The sequence below is a fragment of the Ascaphus truei genome, chromosome 1 (assembly GCF_040206685.1).
Source record: "Ascaphus truei isolate aAscTru1 chromosome 1, aAscTru1.hap1, whole genome shotgun sequence".
Lineage (NCBI taxonomy): Eukaryota > Metazoa > Chordata > Amphibia > Anura > Ascaphidae > Ascaphus > Ascaphus truei.
This window is the reverse complement of record NC_134483.1, coordinates 71,808,630-71,830,216: the sequence shown is the minus strand read 5'-3', so window position 1 is coordinate 71,830,216 and position 21,587 is coordinate 71,808,630. Positions and strand designations below refer to the sequence as shown.

General features: G+C 43.2%; 1 protein-coding gene across 8 annotated transcripts in view; it reads right to left on the bottom strand.

Annotated features, from left to right (window-relative positions):
• Nucleotides 1–20,432, bottom strand: part of GPBP1 (GC-rich promoter binding protein 1) — a 35,185-nt gene extending 14,753 nt beyond the window's left edge. For 3 of the 8 annotated variants that reach the window (XM_075589436.1, XM_075589497.1, XM_075589506.1), the window contains exons 1-3: nt 20,236–20,432; nt 6,500–6,619; nt 5,328–5,451 (exon numbers count right to left, since the gene is read on the bottom strand). In XM_075589436.1, the coding sequence (XP_075445551.1) occupies nt 5,328–5,451; nt 6,500–6,562 (187 nt within the window). In that variant the 5' untranslated portion in view covers nt 6,563–6,619; nt 20,236–20,432. Of the gene's footprint in view, nt 1–5,327; nt 5,452–6,499; nt 6,620–16,553; nt 16,587–17,153; nt 17,311–20,235 lie in introns of all 8 variants that reach the window. The other 5 variants (XM_075589466.1, XM_075589476.1, XM_075589447.1 and 2 more) reach the window with 5 other exon arrangements.
• Between the last annotated feature and the right edge of the window lie 1,155 nt (nt 20,433–21,587).

The following is a 21,587-nucleotide window of genomic DNA, read 5'->3' as shown; positions in this document are numbered from 1 at the left end:
ATTACTCTAAGGCTGCGCTTATAGTGCGGCGACGGCGACGCGACCGATGACGTCACCCATCGCTACTGGCGAAAGTTGGCATTTGATTTTTAGCGACAAGGCCAGTGATGTCACTAAAAGAGGCGGGCCGCACAATTTGATTGGTTAAGAGAGTCACATGTGGCGACTGTCTCAAAAAATCAAATTTACCCGGCTTCAAAATTTTTGGTCGCTCCGTCGCCATCGCGCTTACTATAAGCGCTTGCGATGGAGTCCATGCATTTGTTTCGGAGCGACGTCGCGTCGCCAGGCACTATAAGCGCAGCCTAAGGAGGGAAGTGTAGAGTTCCATGGAATACAGATTAAAAACCACTGCGAAGGTCGCACAAGAATATACCCACAGCACTGACTCTGAATGTACACAGAACCATGACGTGGATAGGAGATCGCATGGCTTATCTTTGGAAACTATCAGCAAACAAATGATTGTTCTGAGAGAGGGCGGTGAGAATCTACGGGTTAAACTAACTAAGAGGGAGGTTTACCTACTTACCACTACTTTAAAAAGCCATCATGTGTGCACGCCTTATAGGATGTTTATAATGGTCTGGAGAATGAGTACTACCTTATGCAGGAGTCTATTTAAAAACAACCAAAATGGAAAGAGAACCACTGCTGGGATCAAATATTCAGGAACTGATTAACATATCTGTCATGATAATGTCATGAGATATTGGGTATTTTTAATCCCTTTGGTGCTTGAGGGGTTAATGAGCTACACTTGTGTACAAAATACCAAATGCTGGGTTTGAAACTGGTCAAGACTGTTTTCTGTCTGCTCTGAATTTCAAAGTATTCTGTAGAAAGGGGTGGGCTTATGACGGTGCCTTAAGAAAATATTGTATCTAAGTCTGGAGGAGCTTGTTACTGGGCAGATCTGACTAGGGGCATGCTTGGATAGCATAGCAGACCTCATCTCCTGAACCAGTGCCTCTCTAGGGAAAATCCATAGCATGTGGTAATGTACTGTACAGGCATACCCCGCTTTAAGTACACTCACTTTAAGTACACTCGCGAGTAAGTACATATCGCCCAATAGGCAAACGGCAGCTCGCGCATGCGCCAGTCAGCACGTCCTGAACAGCAATACCGTCTCCCTACCTGTACCGGAGCTGTGAGCAAGCGGGGAGACTATAGAGCCTGTTACACATGCGTTATTTACATCAGCTATGCACGTATATGACGATTGCAGTACAGTACATGCATCGATAAGTGGGAAAAAGGTAGTGCTTCACTTTAAGTACATTTTCGCTTTACATACATGCTCCGGTCCCATTGCGTACGTTAATGCGGGGTATGCCTGTATAGGATTTTCTGTTTTACCCCTTTTATTTTAAGAAGCTGTTCTGCCTTATATTGTAATTGTATGTTTATTTTTTAATACCTTTTCTGTAATTCAAGCACTGTATTGTTTATATATTAAACCATTTAATAAGTAATGCTTTGGGCTCTGAATGAACTTTGTGCACGCTGGAGAGAATAGCTTGCTAAATTCAGGCACATGTTACTACAGCTGATTTTGTGTTAAAGTGCATAGTTTTTCCTATAATAAACAGGGACCTGAGGCCCTGGCGGATATTTTAGTCTAAGATCTTTTATCATATCTGCATAACCTCAGGTGGTGGCAGTGGATGGTTATGATGTGCAATTGAGTAGGGGTTAATACTAACTCGCTGGTTCCTTGCAGAGGAGAAAGGGGGGTTGCTAGAGAAGCCTTTGTGTATTAACCCTGGTTGCATATCTAAAGTCACGTGCTCACTTGTGTGCTGTTCGTGGCGGTGGTATATTGGGACGGCTTGAGGAGAGATACAACTCATTTGAGGGACCTTGAGGGGGTGAAGAGTGGGGCAGCTTGCGGGTTGTGTATTGATCCTTGATCCTGTAAGAGGGGATACTGTCCATTTGACGGACCTTTGCGGAGGTGAAGAGTGGGTGCGCTTGCGAGCGTCGGTATTAACCCTTGTTCCGTATACAGGTCGCGTGCTAGCAGGGGGTCGTACGTGACACACGCCTTATAGGATGTTTATAATGGTCTGGAGAATGAGTACTACCTTATGCAGGAGTCTATTTAAAAACAACCAAAATGGAAAGAGAACCACTGCTGGGATCAAATATTCAGGAACTGATTAACATATCTGGGTTCATGGGGAGGGGGTGGGGGGGCTCAATAAAAAATAAAATCCAAGAAATTTACATTTTAATATTTTATCAAAAAAGAATGTCGAATTCTTTCCTACTTTATTACATGGACCATTACTACAAGCTGTGACGGGAGAGCTTTACGTCTGTGGATGATAGTGGAGTAGGAAAATGAAGCCAGTCTGGTGCAAACATGATATATTATAATATTTCCCATAAACTTAGATAGGCTGCTTCGCAACATTAAATGCAATGGTTTGGCTGGGACAATAGAAGGCTAGCTCTATTCTCATGGCAAGCAAAAAGTAAGTAAATAAATATAATAATATATACTGTACATTGTCACGTTCTACCACTAATCATTCTACACACTCCAAGGAGCAACAGAAAATCTTGGGAACTCTCCTACTGGTTATTACTTTGGATACGAAGGCATGGCAATGCTGCTTCAGTTCTTTTGATAATATATATATTATATATATATATATATATATATATACACAATATATATATTGTGATGCCGTCACTGCCCTCTAAGGGCTAGAATGGGGCAGTTGTGGGACTTTACAGCTCTCATAGAGTTAATCCTTCTGGAAAGGTCTGTTTAGCTGCAAGTTAATGAGCTAATTAGCCTAGCCTGTATAGTCAGGTAGTGATACAGAGATTCCCCCCCATGCTGCCAGAGACACACTGTTGAGAGTGACACAGAGAGGATGAGAGACGCTGCTGCTATACTGATCTGAAGGCATACACAGACAGCCCTGTGAGAGACTGAAAGGGGAGCTGCTGCAGGTACACTGGGTAAAGTGGGGAAAGAGTTTAGTTCTCCCACGATTAGTTAGGGACTAAGCAGTATTAGTCAGTACTCCTGGAAGGAGCTAGGTCTTTTGTTTCTGTTTTGTGTTAACCCAGTACCTGCTTTGTACTCTGTAAATAAACCCCTGCTTAGAAAGTACAGTGTTTCCTGCCTTTGATCTGGACAAAAGATCCGACGCTGGGACTGAGACGTCACAATATATATATATATATATATATATATAAACAGGTATTACCAGATCTTCATCCGGAAAGAAGAGACAGCACACAGCCAAGTTGAAATAACAATAAATTGAGGTAACAAAAACCAAGGCACTACATCCGACGTTTCGGTCAGCTACATGTGACCTTCCTCAGGGATGTACATTGAAAGAGTGCCAGTGAACAAACATATATACCCAAACCAATCAAAAATAATCAAACTCACCCGTGTGCATACCATTGTATTTTTGATTGGTTTGGGTATATATGTTTGTTCACTGGCACTCTTTCAATGCACATCCCTGAGGAAGGTCACGTGTAGCTGACCGAAACGTCGGATGTAGTGCCTTGGTTTTTGTTACCTCAATATATTGTTATTTCAACTTGGCTGTGTGCTGTCTCTTCTTTCCGGATGAAGATCTGGTAATACCTGTTGTTTCAATATCGCATATGGGATAAGCATCAGCTCTTCATTGTTTACAGAGTGCCTGCTGCCTTGTTACACACACACACACACACACACACACACACACACACACAATATCTCTCAATAGGACTAAATGTGCAGACGCTTAACAGGACTTATAAGCAGTTTAGCAAGATTTGCGAACAAAATTGTAGTGATGTTTTTAATCCTTACATGGACCTTTATCAAATTGATTTTGACAGTTATAAAGGAAATGTAGGCATATAAAAATTGAAGAAAGTACGATTTTAACACAATTTTGTTTTGATTTCATAATTCTTGATGTATATCTGAAAAGGAGTACATGGAAGAAAAAGAATCCCAAGGAGAGCACTCATCCGCTGTAGAATAAAGCCTGGTGTACCAGAATCATGTGACTGTGGGTGGACTTGAGTGATTTAAAACATGTATATCTTTATTTGAGTCATAACTCAGAACAATAAAATAATGGGGTGGGGAACGCTGTGGATCAGGTATAATACTCTGAAAAACCAGTGTACAGGGAATTAAAAGGGGGACAAAATGAACCAAAATATGAACCACTCTACTGTCTAAACTACTTAAGTGTGCTATGCTAGGTGTCCTATGAATACCACCACACTTGATACTAGGCGGTATAGATATGGCCCAAGTTAGGGTTTATGGGCAAACCGGTGCCACTAAAGTAGTATTACCTGTTGACACCTATTTAGCCCTATATTGGCCCAGATCAGTACTGGTCAGTAGTTTTGAAAGGGGTGCACATATAGTGCCTGTTAACAGATTATGATCCGGAGCACACGGTCTGAATAGATGTATGTCACAATTATTCACAGTAGGAATCTTCCTAATGCTATGTCACACAGTACAGTAAGGCGTAGTGATATCAGTGATACCTATAACAGTACACACGTAGTGTCTGTTTACATGAAGATGTGTCATGTGTGTGTCAGGCAGTGTAGCAGACAGGGTATACTCCGTGTCCTGTGGGGACTTGATGTTAACAGATACTCGATGGTGTATGTGTGCTGTCCCTCAGTGTAGGACATACATTCACACACACATCGGGACAGTTGTAGACCAATATAGGGCTAAATAGGTGTCAACAGGTAATACTACTTTAGTGGCACCGGTTTGCCCATAAACCCTAACTTGGGCCATATCTATACCGCCTAGTATCAAGTGTGGTGGTATTCATAGGACACCTAGCCCTAGCACACTTAAATAGTTTAGACAGTAGAGTGGTTCATATTTTGGTTCATTTTGTCCCCCTTTTAATTCGCTGTACACTGGTCTTTCAGAGTATTATACCTGATCCACAGCGTTCCCCACCCCATTATTTTATTGTTCTGAGTTATGACTCAAATAAAGATATACATGTTTTAAATCACTCAAGTCCACCCACAGTCACATGATTCTGGTACACCAGGCTTTATTCTACAGCGGATGAGTGCTCTCCTTGGGGTTCTTTTTCTTCCATGTACTCCTTAACATTTTACCCCTGATAGTAGCACCTCCACCAGTCCAGTCCAGTGAGCAGTAGCGAGGGTTTCCCCTCCCTTCCCATTTCCCCTTCCCCCTCCCCTTGTCCTGTATATCTGAAAAGCAATATTTTTTTCTGGAGATCATTCTCAACTTGGAACAAAAATAGGGAAAATAAGAGGCAAACTCTGGTGAAACAACGTACCTCCGTTAGAACGCCCAAGAGCGGCGTCAAACGCATCTGATGAGTTGTGACGTCTCCGGTTTACGTTGTAATGGCTGTCTGGGTGTACAAAAGTTTCAGAGTGCTTTTCAGTGTTCAGCGATGACTGCACAAAAGAGGAGAGGCGAACATTACTAAACGTTTGTTCGGGGGGGGGGGGTTTACATTGAAGATTGAAGGCCGTTTAGTTGTGTGAACAGTGTAAACCAGGAGTGGCTAACTCCAGTCCTCAAGGGCCACCAACAGGTCAGTCGTTGACTGAGCCAGGGGTGCGCAAACTTTTCCCCGTGCGCACCCCTGCCTGCTCTCCTCTGCGCCTCGCGCCCTCCCCCACTCAATCCATGTGACGTCACGTCGCCATGGTAACGTCACGTGACCACGACGCATCATTTGGTGCAGGGTTACCAGGATGACGCGTCGCTGGAAGGGAAGTTAATTGTATTATAGAGGCCTTGCGCGGTCCACCGGCATTTAAATGCCTGGGAGGAGAGCGGGGGACCTCTATAACTGCCGTGCCCCCCCATAAAATCTAGCCCCCCCACCCCACAGTTTGGGCACCGCTGGACTCAGCCACTGATTAAGCCACCTGTGCTGAAGCAGGGATATCTTTAAAACCTGACCTGTTGGTGGCCCTTGATGAGTTAAGTTTGCCATTCCTGGTCTAAACTTTTTAGTATTTCTTCCGTGTGAGATGTTACATAGCACTGCTGCTATCAGGAACACAAATAAGACGATCATTTGTTAAATATTAATGTCAAAAGAATGTTATGGGTCATCTTCAACTTCTTTGCAAGTTTGGAAATGGTGGGTTATTTATTACTGGTTAATAAGCAAATATAGGTTTAGTCTGCTAAGATTTAAAGGGCTTTCTCGGCTGGTACAAAATAAGTGCACCAAGTACTTTGGAGGGAAAATCCTAGTTACGTTTAAAAAGGGTTCCCTTTAGTTTGATAAATTTGGTACTATGTGTTTTTCCCACCGGTTTTGCAGCCTGGAGACTGATACTGTAAATGACCCTTAAATCCTTAGAGTATAAAAAGTGTAACAGTCTTTTTTCTTAAAATAAAAGAAAGAAAGTTATTATAAAACATAACAAATATACTTTATTACATGGACAATTAATTCAAGCTTGGTACTATATGAAAGACCTTTACCTTTGTGGACGATGGTGGAGTAGGAAAATTAAGCCAGGCTGGAGCAAAGTCATGCTGCGCCATTTAGGTCACGTCTCTCGGATAAAGCGAAACAAGGCTTCAACATCTCATGGCTAGTCCCTGTTGTCAAGAAGCAAGTTAATGGTATGTATTATTTATTGCCCAAGCAAAGACATTTCTCCCATACCACACACCAACTTAAAAGAAATACTTGTGCTAAACCCAAAGATAGACATCAGCTGGTATTTCAGTTTTATGTGGCAAATAATGAAATGAAATAAAAAGGAAAGAATTAAAGATGGTCAGGGGCCAAGGATGGATACAGAGGAACAAAGGTTTGATGAAAATGAATATGCCATACTGCTTAATAAGAGTCTTCTATCAGGCTCCTCAAATCATCTTAACTGCAAAGGTTCAGTCAACAAACTAAACAAACATTTTTAAAACAACGTAATATAAATTGGCATCATCTTCAAAGCACGTTGATGTGTTTTCGCTTATTTCTTTATATATGAATAAAGCATTACCTTTTTTGGACCCATAAAAACTGAAATAGATACAGGCATACCCCGCATTAATGTGCGCAATGGGTCCAGAGCATGTATGTAAAGCGAAAATGTACTTAAAGTGAAGCACTACCTTTTTCCCACTTATTGATGCATGTACTGTACTGCAATCATATACGTGCATAACTGATGTAAATAACACATTTGTAACAGGCTCTATAGTCTCCCCGCTTGCGCACATCTTCGGTACAGGTAGGGAGCCGGTATTGCTGTTCAGGACGTGCTGACAGGCGCATGCGTGAGCTGTTGTTTGCCTATTGGGCAATATGTCCTTACTCGCGAGTGCTTAAAGTGAGTGTCCTTAAACCGGGGTATGCCTGTACACACACACACAATATGTGTATCGGTACCGTGTTAGCCTAGCTTTGATAATCAAAAATGAATAGACGATACCGTTCTGTGGCTAAGGAAATGCTTTTATTTGTGCAAGAGTTCAGATACACTGATCTCTTCTTATATATTAGTGTTTATTTCACCTTTGACCCTGTAAGGTTAAAAATTGTATCTGTCAGCTCTGTTCCCTTCAGGGACTGAAAAGGTTAAAGCAATGTGTGTCAGCTTTATTCTGCTCAGGGATTTAAATAGTGACATATTTCAGCTTCAAGTTTTAGACCAGTTGTCTTAATATGTCATCTACACAAGAAGTAAGACCACCAAGCCTTATAGGACCCCATTAAAAAGCTGTTGCTCAGCAGTAAAATGTTTTACAGAAAAGGCATTTTTAAAGCTTACATGTAAATTTAGATGTGTGTTCTATATATGGGAAATCCGTTTGTAACAGATGTAATTAACTGACAACGGCTTCCTGTATAAAAGACCGCTCCGTCCACATATTAAATCAGTTGTGAGAAACCAGCATTCCTTGTGTTACTGATTTCTCGCACTCCGGGCTCGTAACTGTCATATCTGAGACCAAAAGAATATAGCAGGTGCCGTGATGAAAGCTCCCCGGGTAGAGTAAGGTTGCCTGCCCCCAGGTCTGATCAGGAAAATGGACCTATCAGACCCACACCCTCCCTGTCAGAGGACCATGCAACAAAAGGGTGTCACACTTGGGCAGTGGAAGAGGACAGATCCTACCCAAATAGTGGTATTAGACAAAAATAAGAAGAAGTTCTACGAAATCAGACCACTCAAGAGTTACAATTGACCAAATTCCCACAGTGACTTTGGAAACGTAATTACATTTTCAAAGGGCCTTAACCATATAAACAATGTCACTCCCATCGCTTTCATTTTGCTTCTCAGAAGTGCACCTTTAATGATATTAGAACCTACAGCAGTCAAGTTTGTAAATGAAACCTGCTTGAGAGGCTTTGTGAGCGCCTGTAGAACTAGAGGCAAATCCTATGGAGGAAGAAGCATTCTAACTTGAGGTTATGTTCGGCAAATTGCCTGGAAACGTGATATCAAGTCCAGTGTGGCCAACTGTTTGCCCAGTAACACTGAGAAGGCGGACACTTGAACTTTCAAGGAACTGGGGTGAAGACCTAGGCCAAGTGCGCAACAATTCCAATATCAATGGAATTGATGGACTTAAGTAGTCGATATGTTCAATACTGCACCACTGATAAAAACACTGCCATATTCTATGGTAGGTTTTGGAGGTACAGGCCTCCCTTGCCTGCATTAAGGTTTTTACTACTTTTTTTGATAAGCCCTTCCTGTGTAACAGTCTCCACTAAGTAAAAGACAGGCTCTGTGGATCGGGATGATAAAATCGGTCCCTGTGATAGGAGATGGAGATATTGGTAATTCCCATGGTTGGTCTTTTACCATGCTGACGAGCAAGGTAAACCATGCTCCGAGTGGCCAAAACGGAATGATTGCCAACATCATTATTGTCTTTCCTTGTTTTGCCAAGTACGGCTGGTATTAGGGGTACTGGAGGGAAGATGTATGCTAGTTGTAACCTCCAATCGAACAAGAGCGTGTATATGTAGGAATCGTGTGGGTGAGGAACCCTTGAACAAAAAGGTATCCGGCTTCGTGTTTTCGGCTGCCGCCATCAGATTTGTGGTAGGCCCAACTTTTGAGTAATCTGGCAAAAAGATGTCGTCTTTTGACAGATTACGGACGTTTACCAAGAAGAGGTGGTCTGTATATATCGGGACCCTTGTTTACCTTGCTGATCTCTTGTTGATATCCGAGACATGGAAGAAGGCTGTTGTTCCTCACTTGACTTTCATTATTAGTCCTCTTCAGCTCCAGGAGGGCTCTATAGTGACTTTTGGCTTCATTTAGCACCCATCCATGTGCTTTTAGAAAATCCATCACCCTTTGCCAGATGTTGCAAAAGCAAACCTTTGTCTTGTGCCTTTATGAATATATCGTCTAGATATAACATTTTTATTATCGCCTCTTTTCTTAACTCTGCAACTAAGGTCACGAGCACCTTTGTGAAAGTTCTTAAAAAGGTTGCGAGACTGAGAGAGCGCACAGCGAATTGAAAATAACTCCGGCCTACTGCAAACCTCAGATATTTTAAAATGAGAGAGGGCTATAGGAATGTAAAGGTTGGCGTGCTTGAGATCCACTGAGACCATCCAGTTGTGATCTACAGCCAAGATAATTGTGCTCTGGGATTGCATCTGGAACTTTTTTACTTGAGATCTAGGACTGCCCTTAAAGAATTGTACTTTCATACCAGCCCTTAAAGAATTGTACTTTCATACCAGGAATAGAGTAGAAGCCTTGAAACCTTTGGTGTGATGAAACTGGCTTTATTGCTCTGTTCTTGAGTAAACTGTTTAAGTTTTCTTTTAAGGCTAAAGAAGCTTCCTTGTTTCGTGGACTCTTGGACTTCACAAAATTGTTTCTTTCGGGGACACCGTCTGCAATTCCAGAAAATAGCCTAGGGTGACTATGCTGATCACCCATGAGTTTGTGACTGACTGCGTCCAAGCATCTCGGAAATAACGGTATAACGAAATCTGCCCAAACCCAAGACGACTTCTCTCATTTAATGCGAATCTAGAGCCTCTGAAGGGAGTACTTCTTCCTTTTGGGTACGGAAAAGTTTACTGTGCCCTCCCCTCCAGGGTGCTAATCTTGTGAAGCCCCTGCCTGGTCTATAGGCTCTCATATCCCTGCTATTTAATCTAGAGGCTTGAGTCGTAGAACTGGGAAAATACACAGGTCTTCTCTTGTGAGGCAAGCATATACTCTTTTCTCATGATGCTTTTGAGTGATGGTATTCAATAGTTTACCAAAACAGTAGTTGACCTTCAACAGGCGATACACAAAAGTTATTCTTGGATGTGGCATCCCCACTCCATGGTTTAAGCCAGAGAGCTCTTCTGACCCCTACTAACAATGCCAAAGACTTATCAGCGAGCCTGATTGGATTCAATGATGCTTCTGCAATGCATTCTTTGGCTAGCTTCATTTCTGAAAGCTCGCTGATAAAGATATATTTAAGCGCTACATCTACATTGGAAATCCAGAATTTCATTGTTGTGGATATTGACATAATTGCCACTGCCGGTCTGCATGATGCTTTTTCCACTAGGAAGGATTTCCTGGGAGCATTTTCTATTCTTCTATCCATAGGATCTCTGAAAGAAGTAGTGTCCTGAACCGGCAAATTTGTCTTCCTTGCGATCCTAGATATGGTCGCATTCACCTTTGGCAGATGATTTCAGAATTCTACATCCATTTCCTCAAAACGGATACACTGTGGAGAATTTTTTTGAAATTTACACTTTGTCTGGTTGAGACCACTCTGATTTGATTAACTCTTTGACCAGGTCATGTACAAGGAAAGCTCTAGGTTTCCTCTGTGTTCCCCTAAACATTATATTCTTGGATTCTGTAGGTGGAATGGAGTCATCACTCTCTAAAACTTCACGGATAGGCTTGATTAAAGGCTCCACTAGATCTTTCAGGTCATTATCCGGGGATTACATTTCTGTGTCCATAGATCTCATTTGATCCTCTGAAAATTCTGAGGAAGAATCTACTGGTCTGTCTAGACTGGTATAGGAGCGAGCCCTTTTCTGGACTCTACTGCTAGACTAGACAGAGAGGCCACCTTAATGTCAAGTTACTGCCTCTTTCATCAAAGAGAAAAACTCAGGGATGTTTTCTGTTGGTTCCTTGGCATCCTCTTTAAGACATGCTTCACAAATCCTTTTTGTCTTTTTAGTGCCTTGCCTCCCCCCACCCTCAAGCAGGCTCCACGGCTCTGGCAGTTGTTTCTGTCAATTGTGAACCTAGAGCAATGGGACATATTTTATACGAATATCTGCCACTCTTTCCAAAAAAAATAAAAGGGTGGGGGGGTTTAAATTCTCAAATTATTCTAAACTCCCTTAGACTGCGTCCATAGAAGGACAAGCAGCGCTGAGCCGTGCGGACGCTCCGCACTGAGCCCCTGCATCCTCAATGAGGATGCCTTGAGAGGGGGCTCACGCGAGCGTCCGCAGGCGTGCTAAGGCTTTGGAATTTTCAGCCGACAGCCAAGCTGTTTTTCAGCGCGCTGTCGGCTGAAAACATCCAATCAGCCTGAAGCAGCGTCAACGTCAGTGCGCCGTGACGTTGACGTCAGTGCGTCGCGGGCGATTGGCCCAGCGACGTCACTGCCCCGCCTCCAACCACCTCCCCCCGGCTCCCTTCGCGCACGCTGGCTCGCTGCAAGTCCATGGAATCGCGCCGACATCAGCAGGCGAGCCTCAGCATCAGCGCGCCTCCGCTCTACAGAACCTGTATGGCCCCGGCCTTAGCCTCACCTTAGCACCAGAACTCTTGAATGAGGCAGTGTAGTTAGTAGACCCGATCCTCTTGCAGGTATTTCACCAGTGCCACGTGTAAATCTCTCCTTGCAGTCAGAGAAGTGCAAGTGTAAGTGTCTCCTTGCAGCCAGAGAAAACCCCTGAAAACAGCTGATCTGGCTTCTTTTCAAGTTTCCCCACACCACTGACGTTATAAGAGCAGTGCTCTGGCCATTCTCGTGGGCACAAGCGCGCACGCCTGCCCATGGACGGGTGCACGCCCGCGTAACTGTGAATATGGAGGGATAGGCATGCATAAAGCGAGCATAGAGGCCATCATGACATCCCAAGGAGTTAGTGTCTACAATGGTAAGCCAGTCCTTTACCTCCCTCCTTGTCACTTCAGCATAGCTGCAATCAGAAATAACTTAGCAGCTTGGCCCACACCGGAGGCGCCCCTCCACCCCCTCCCGACAGGCAAAAACCAGAAGGGTTGCGGATAGCAGCAGCTTCAAGGTGAAAGGGAGGCAAGAACACTCCTTGGCTGGACTGCAAGATGTCAGGTAATCCCCCCCCCCCAAAAAAAAACTAAGACTCCTAACCTCAGTTTAATAGGACGAATAAAAGACTACCTGTGAGGAGGAGTGGCTATATGTAGGGCCTCCTGCAGGTGTCTTTAAATTTGTCCTATCCCAGCTAGAAGGTTGGACTTAACCCATTGGTGCCCACTACCATGGAGTTGCTCGGGAAAAAAACAGTGCGAGAAGAACTCAAACCGAGCTGCAGCATACTTTTTAGGCTAAAATAAAAAAAAGCACTTTTTAATATCTACATAATGCAGGATAACTAAAACTATCGTTAAGCGCCAAGGGACTTCATATTTTGCAATTAATTGAATGTATGTGTTCCTATTCACAATGAGGCCTTCTCAGTCCAAATAACAGTCAATGGCAGGCCTGCACAACTCCAGTCCTCGAGGGCCGCAAACAGGCCAGGTTTTCAGGATATCCCTACTTCAGCACAGCTGACTCAATTAGTGCCTCAGTATGACTAAGCCACTAATTGCGTCAGCTGTGCTGAAGTAGGGATATCCTGAAAACCTGGCCTCTTTGCGGCCCTCGAGGACTGGAGTTGTGCAGGCCTGGAATGGCATGATTACCATATGATGAGGTAGTTACAATGTGTCTTATTAACAATTTTTGCTTACATTTCACTGAACACAACTAATCTGTGGGACAGTAAAGAGATAACAGCCAAATAAATACTATTTCAGCACAAGCACAATTCGGTTTTCAATTGGGGGATGAAATGGTTTGTGGGATATTCTGTTTGATTTACATGAAGTCCCTTGGGTAGTCGGCGCACAAAAAAAAAATAACAATTGATGGAGTCGTTCAGGATGTGGAATTGTCACACTGCCAAACTCATTATAATTACGGTTAGTTCATCCCCATAACGTGCTGTAGGAGCACACGGAAAACAAATGGTACATAAATTAAAGATTATGCTAAGCAAATAAAAATGTAACTTGTGAGCACATTCACATGTCTCAGACAGGTCCGCAACTCTGCTTTTCCCAATTATCTCTCAGCATACAGTGCTTCCACTGCAGCCAGGGACCTGCTAATAAATATCTTCCACAACATAGAACACCGAAAACACTCTATAAACAGGGACATAAAAAAAAAATCTCTTCCAGTTTCTAAATAATCCCACAGTGTAACTGCCTATTTCCATATTCTCGGTGAGGACACAAATTTGCTCATTAAATTATCACTTTTAGTTTCCATCCACTTTTAGCAAGGATTTTGCTTAAAGTTTTAACCAGCTGCATTAAAGTAGCCCTCCAGGATGCATTTCTTGGTTTGTTTATTTATTTTAGTTATAGGTATGTAGCAGGGGGTCTCCGGACCTGAACATTAATTTCAGCTCCGGGGACCCCTGCTTCCCGACATACTTGCCTCCACAGGGGGTGCCGATATCTCCAGGTTTTAATGTCCCTCGTCACATAGGCAAATAGGAAGTCGCAAAGGATGACTTCGCGGCTTTTTATTGTCCCGCAAGACGTGGGACATTTAAAGCCGCCATTATGTTAGCCCCTACAAGCCTCAGAGCTGCTACATGAAGGCGATACTGCCACCCCCTACGGGGGTAAGTATCTCTGGAAGCAGGGAGTCCCTAGAGCTTAAATTAACAGGGTTTAGCTCCAGAGACCCCGGTACAATCCTATAACTAAAAAAAAATATATAAAGCAAGAAATGCAACCTGGAGTGGTGCTTTAACAGCTTATATATTGCTACATAACAGCCTGGTGCCTTTAGATTTAGTTAAGCATCCAAAAGTTAATCTTTAAAATGATAAGTCAATGTTGGTATATAAATGCCAGTTGTGCTCTTATATTGATCCAGTCTTTAAACTTTCCATAGTATGATTTGTTTCCCTTTTTCTATTGTTCTACGAATTTACAGCAGGCAAAATTGATGGTATTGTTATAAAATATAAGTGTATTTCAACTAGAAATAAATTAAAATTGAATCAAAGTATATCACAGCATTTTATTAAAAGAAAAACATTAGAACAGTGGGGGAACAGCCGACCATGACCCATCACATTCAGGGGCCCATCCTAAACGCACTAGAAAGCTATTCTGGCAACTATTTTAGCAGCCACAACAGAATTTCTAAATGCTCCCTCTCCCCGGGTCCTACCTGTGGTGCGGGGCCTTACCCAGCGGCAGAAACAACGCAAGGAGTCCAGGTGGTCCTAACATGGAAGTTGGGCTCCCTCCATCATTGAGCCATAAGAACCTGCACCCCAAATAGGGCCCCCGGGGGGCGGGGCTTATTTTTGTCTGTTTTTAACTTGCACTGGGGCCATTAGTGACTAGTTCCGCCGCCCCTGCTTAAAAAGATTTAGATAAGGCGTTAGAAAAACATAGCTCACAGCTACATAAACAAAAAGAACTACATTATTCTGCCCTGGTTATGCACAAGAAAAGAACAGGACAAACAAGGTGAAAAAGGTGACAGCTGATCTGGCAAGAATTCAGAACGCAGAGGAAACAGCGCAAGCAAACACATGGGAGTTCAATCAGCTATTATCCAGAAGAACCGTGAAAGAGTTTTTGCAAAAAACAATACTATTTATTGAACCAGTAGGATTATAAACAATGTTACAGAAGCCTTTATGCCATCTTCAACGGCACGAACATTTGGATAGGAATTTGCTTACTGAAATTTGAGTGCGTTTTTAGAAGGAAACTGAAACATGATTAAATTCAGAAAGGTCAATTACTTAAACAATTTGTCTTTTTCTCCCAGAATCCAACTTCTAAGCGACTGATTCATAAAGTAGCTTCAAGCACAGGCATCTTATTTTCTCCGTCACTTAACTAGGGAGTTGCAAATATATTTATTAGCAACATATATTAAATCTACAATAGTGACACCATTGAAATACTTATTTCAGAACTTAATGTTATTGATTTGGGAAATAAGGCCCTAAAACAAAAAATCACTTAGTGCTGTATACAATAGAGCTTGCCACTGTAAATAGCCACTTAGGCTTCATACTGAACAGAGAACTCTGCGGCAGAAGAGTTGCAATGATCATGGCAAGTTTATAAAGCAGTTTAGGAGAGAATCCAATAGAGACCATTAAAATGAATTGTTCCTCCCTCAAACACAAAACTAATGGAAAATTTCAGAAAGAAGTATGTAACGAGGATCAAAATGGGATGAAACAGGAGGGGAGACAAGGGCCACGACCATAGTGTGTGCGACGGCACATGCAGTGTGAACAAGATGCAGTAGATCTATCGGGCCGGCCATAGTGCGCACACAAGAAATCGTGGCAGGTTTTTTAAAAGACAAATTAGTTTGTTTTTTCGCTCAACGGCCGCGTCACGTGAGCGGTTCAGCCAATGAGGACGAACCAGCCTCGTGACGTCACAGCCCCGCCTTTCTGTCGCGAGCGATGCAAATCCACAGATAGCTCAGGCCTGCACTATATCCGAGGCCTTAAGTAGTATTGCTGCATTAAGGGCCATGTGGCCAGTAGAGTTGTACAAATGTCATCCAGTCCAGCTACATTTTTCGCAAAACTATTATCGCTTCGTGCCCACGTGCAAGAAGCACATTGTAAAGTACCATTGTAAATGACTGTTTGATGGTTACATATGTGATCCTCATTACCTCATCATGTGTGCTACACAATCTAAGTATTAGGTCATGCCAGATGTAAAAAAAAAACTAAATAAGAAAGCAGAAGCTAAAGGAGCAGCGTTAAAAGGATAAACCTGTTGTACTGGTTCTGTATGCCCAACAGTTCTCTTTTATAACAGGAAGACGCGTATTCTAATCTTCTGTAAATAACATTTATTTTAGTCAAATAAACCAAACAACTGTAAGAGTAGAGTGGATTGCTGCTCTCGGTATTATCATATTTTTAACTGCAGAGCTAAAAAATACTGTCCTGTACCGTTTGTTTTACGTGGATATTCTAAAAAAAGGTTTGACCTGGTTATATGTTAAACACAGATTCATATTAACCTGTAATAGAAAAAAAAATATAGAAGATGTAGGACGTTTTAAACTTTGTTTGCAGGGCTGTTCCAGTAATTACTATTTTCCATTGAGAATGTACACTTAAAATTAACTACTGTATTAAAAAATGTTAGTGTCTAGGCTCTTTCTAGCATGATTAAAGTAGTTTGAACAGTAAATATCTAATACGCAGACCAATGATTTCAGCTGTACTACATAAAAAGGACCTTACCTAAGATAGCTCACATGTTGTATCTAAGACAGGCTGTTTGAAATATAGTAAGAGAGAAAAAGTTTAAATAAAAATATGTCAACATGAACATTAGTTTTCCTCTACACAACTGCTAAACATTCGGCAACAACACAATTCAAATAGACAGGTAGTACAGTGCAAATACACACATTGATAAATAATAATGCACTATATACGTGGTTTAGCACAGTCCCTTACAAAAACTACAATTCAAAGTTACACAGAAAGGAGCTTACCCCAAGAAATATGTAATATATAAACTTATGTAGATGCAAGCAAGATTTGAGTACTGAACCTACCAAATTTAAGCTTAAAATATCTTAATGAGAAAAGTGAACATTTATAAAAAGAGAATTGGAAATGGACACCATTAAGGCACCAATAACACTGATTAAGTGCCGACAGCACGAAACGCGTTGGATGTGACAGAGGACAACAGTGAAGGCCAGTGCAGACACATGGAAAGTGGCCAATTGCAACATTCCTAAGCAGGTATCCCACAATCCATTAACCACACGAGACATGTCATCAGAAAAAAAAAGCCCACAACCAGTCCGATAGGCGACACTATATACACACTTGTAGACTTACTGTACCCTGCGCCGTGGATGAACAAGCAAAAGTCAGTGTCTGCACGTTGGAGCTGCAGGGGACCCATGCGTCTGAATAGAATCCTCACTGTGTTAATCTTTCAGTGCTGTGACTGTCGCACCGGAGACACTTAGGCTTGCTACATCTGTAGGAACATGCGAGTGTATATCATTTGTATTTATTGCCCCCTAAACAATATAGTACACTATAGACTCTCCTCCTGCACAACCTCTTTTTCCAGTGTACAAATAACACTACCAAGCAGTACTTGCCTTGTGTGTGCGGTTGCAAATATAGCCATGTTGATAGGGAAATTGGCCAACAAATACACTTATTTATCGCAGCAATCCCATCTGGGATTTTATACTTTTATTGATTTTTGTAACATAATTGGAACCAGGGGTTCTTCCAGTGATGAACATTATATCCCCCCCGCCCTCCCCCACCAGTTCCCAAGATAATTACTGATGTAATGTAGTGCCGCCGAGTATTCTAAAATAAATCTGGGGAAATCACCAACAAGACCCAGGTACATGCTGGGTACATGCTGCAACATTTCAGTGACATTTCTGCCGACAGACTAATGGCCCATCGGAATAACAGCGGGGGTCCCTGGCAGTCCCATACAAACTGAATGGGACCCCTGCTGTGTTAATCCGATGGGCCATTAGTCTCTGCAGAAATGTCACAGCACGTACCCAGATCTTGTTTGTGATAGCCCCAGATTTTCCCAGGCAAGTTTAAGGCAAGTTTTAGAATACTCGTCGGCGCACCTGTACTCACCAGAGAGAAACAACATGGCCGCAGGAGACTTAATATTGGTTGACACCGGCAGCCACGTTGGATTGTCTATAAACAGCACCAGCACTTATCTTGGTAACCAATGGGGGCCGGGCGCTAGAAATAAAATACATACAGTGGTTGAAGTGTGAGGGTACTAAGGAGTATGGAGTACCACTACCTTTTGTATTTACAGATCTGGAATATCACTACTTTAACCAATTTATGGTCCCACTTCCAATTTAAAGAAAAAGCAGAAATACGGTGTAGATTCTTCTAGAAAATGGTGTAAAAAGCCTTAGCTCAATGCCCTCCTTTTTAAAAAAAGATATATTGACCACTCTATATATACACACACTGATATATCAAAAACAATCCATAAAAGATTTTGATGGCGAGATGTAAGCTGAGTGTTACCCGAGGAGACAGGAAAAAGAATGAATGGGTTCGAAACCAAACAGAAGTCCGTTACATCATCGCAAGATGAGGAAATTAAAATGGAAGTGGGCCGGACGCATCGCAAAAAGAAATAACCATTAATTCACGATTCCAAGAGATTAAAAAAACCAAGCCAACAACCAAAAGCAAGATGGGAGGGATGAAATCAGAAAATGGTTGTAGCAAGGTGGAGGAGAGAGATTTGCAACCGCGGCGCAAGATCATTGGGGATCATCCAGCAGTCGATCGACAAGGGATGAAGATGACACACAAGATTGTGTGTGGAGAGAGTTCTCTGCAGCTGTGTATTTGGAGCCCTAGCCCCATGCTGCCTGAGTGTTTATTAGGTACCTGGGCCCAGCACATGAGTTATAATAGCAGCGACAGTTACGTTATTCACACATTGCTCCTCCTGTTTGAATGGTTTGGAAAGGAACAGGTGCTTTGAGACTCTGTAACAGTGCATGTAAGGCTGAGTTCAGGGAGACAGAGACATGAGTTGGAGGGCGGGCGTTCGCGTGTGCGAGCGTCAGTCTGCTGGGCGATTTGTGTACATCCTCCCCAGCAGACTTTTTCAAGAGTTGAGGAGGCGGGGCGACAGACAGCAGCTTAGGGATCGGTGTTGCTGTTTTGAAATCATTTTCAAGAATGATTTAATTGGCTGCCGAAGTACCAGTGACGCTGCTGCAGCTTCAAAAAACGACTTGGGTTGTTTATTGAAACTGTAGCAAGCGTCAACTCTGTACTTCAGCGACAGGGCAGCTGCTACCCTGACAACTGCTATTCAGTTGAAACAAGTTGTATCCAACGTCCGCCCGCACGTAAGCACGCCCCTCCTCCGAAGCCAGCACCCTGAACAAGACCTAAGGCCTTGTTCAGGGTGCCAGAGGCAGGAGTTGGAGGGTGCGCGTTCGCGTGTGCGCGCGTCAGTCTGCTGGGCAATTTGTGTACATCCTCCCCAGCAGACTTTTTCAAGAGTTGAGGAGGCGGGATGGGGCGGGGCTACAGACAGCAGCTTAGGGTTCGAAGCTGTAGTCTTGAAATCATTCTCGAGAATGATTTCATTGGCTGCCGAGGTCCCAGTGACGCTGCTGCAGCTTCAAAAAACGACTTGGGTTGTTTATTGAAACTGTAGCCAGCGTCAACTCCGTATTTCGGAGACAGGGCAGCTGCTACCCTGACAACCACAATTCAATTTGAATACATTGTGTCGGACGGCCGCACGCCCGTCAGCACGCCCTCCCTCCGAAGCCTGCACCCTGAACGAGGCCTAAGCTCCAGGCCATGGTGCCTTCGCCCACGCGGATGCTGTGGGAAAGCGGGCGCTTTCCCTGGCCATGGTCGAGGTGCCGTGGGGGGCCGTGCTCTGGGGGGCGTCACGGAGCGCTCACTTGACCAGCCTGTCGCGCCACGAAATCAGTTTGAACTGATTTCTTGCGCAACGCGCGCCCCCTCCCACTTCTGCTCTAACGCACGCCGCATGGAAGTGAACACTGCTGTAAGGCAGTCTGGACACTAAGCTTGCGGACACGTATGGCCCCAATGACCCCAGAGGTACTACTATATAAGTGATACTTATCATGCAACAACAGACATGTGGGAAAACAGAGGGCACCAGGGTCGCCTAACTCTCGACCCCTTTGCGGCTAGAGAGGCCTGCACCGCATTGAAGAGCAATGCATTGAAGAGCAATGTGTTGCAGGCCCCTCTGGCAGCGAAGTGGTCAAAACTTAGGCGACTCTGGCAGCGCCTGTGTGTTTGTGTTTAAGTCTGGCTGCGCAGGTATTAAGGTCCCCCCCCAAACAGTTTCCGGATCTCCCCGCAACAGCGCCCTCCCCCTTCGGGCAATCACCTGATAGTAGCGGCGGCGGACGCTCAGTGAGCGGTCCCCGGCCACCCGATCACGAGCTGGGCCTCGCTTGGTTGGACCCATCGGGCAGAGCCATCCGGGGGCGAAGAGGTTAAAATGTGTGTGTGCAGAAGGTAAAGTCAATGGGGCTTCCCGGGCCTTCCCACGGGGTGACGTCGGAGAGGCTCCCGCGTCGTTGGTGACATCATCGCGCTGGCGTCGTGTTGCGTCCCGGGCTAGTGGGGGGATCACGTGGATGAAGGTGGCGGGAAGACTGTTCCGTGGGTCCCTTGACAGAAATATGGCAGAAGCAAATCATTAAAAGCTATAGAAATAATAATCACAACTGCAAAATAATAAGGATTATTCACATCAAAATAAAATGCTATATTGTATTTTGTATTGTAATTTCAATGCGCAATAATAATATGCAACAATATATCCTATATAATTATATGAACAGAATATTTTATTCACATGACTTGCCTTAAGTTAGGTTGTTAATGAAAGGATGTCTTGCTTTAAAGCCAGGCTAATAGTTTTTGTCAATATAATTATGATTTTATATATGTCAATATTGTATATTTAATTATGGCTAATGCTATTAATAACGGATACCAGCTGCTCACATAGGGTTTTTTATTTTATTTATTGTTTTACATAATTGGAACAAGCTCCCAAATCAATTTGGCCACCAATCTCGCAGGTCCGGCAGGCCAATAGGAAGCATTAACGTCATTCGTTGTGGCTTTCTATTGGTCAACACAGACGGACGTTTTTTATATTACACGAGGCACAGAAAACTGCAAGAATATCTGGAATCACAATTTAGGGAAGACTACTGCTTTGATATAATAACATATAAATCAATACACCTTTGCCAAAGGATCTTTGCCTGAATTTATAGCATTCATGTAAAACTATTGTTTCTAACTACGATTTAGCATAATAGTACAAAACTTGCCAAATTAATATTATAATGTTCAATTCCCCCACCCACCCGAATATAGTAATAAGAAAACTTAAATTTTAGTAGAAAGATGGGAAATCAGACAATTCTTGAAAAAAAGCAGCAAGTCCTGTTGCATTGTAGACGAATTGCACTACTGGTATACACAACTTGGCTCAATCATACATTGATTTATTTGATGCAGAGTGGTGGTTACAGAGACGTAAACTTACTCCTGGCGAAGGGTTTTTCCTGAAATATTGTGCTTCAGTCACTGTAACCTTCATTATAAAATCTATATGATTAAGCCGAGCTGCGTATGGTTGAATTCATCCGAGCGCAACATCACTTGCTGCTTTTTTTCATCTCCCCTGTACCTGGCACCAGATCCTTTATCCATGCACCA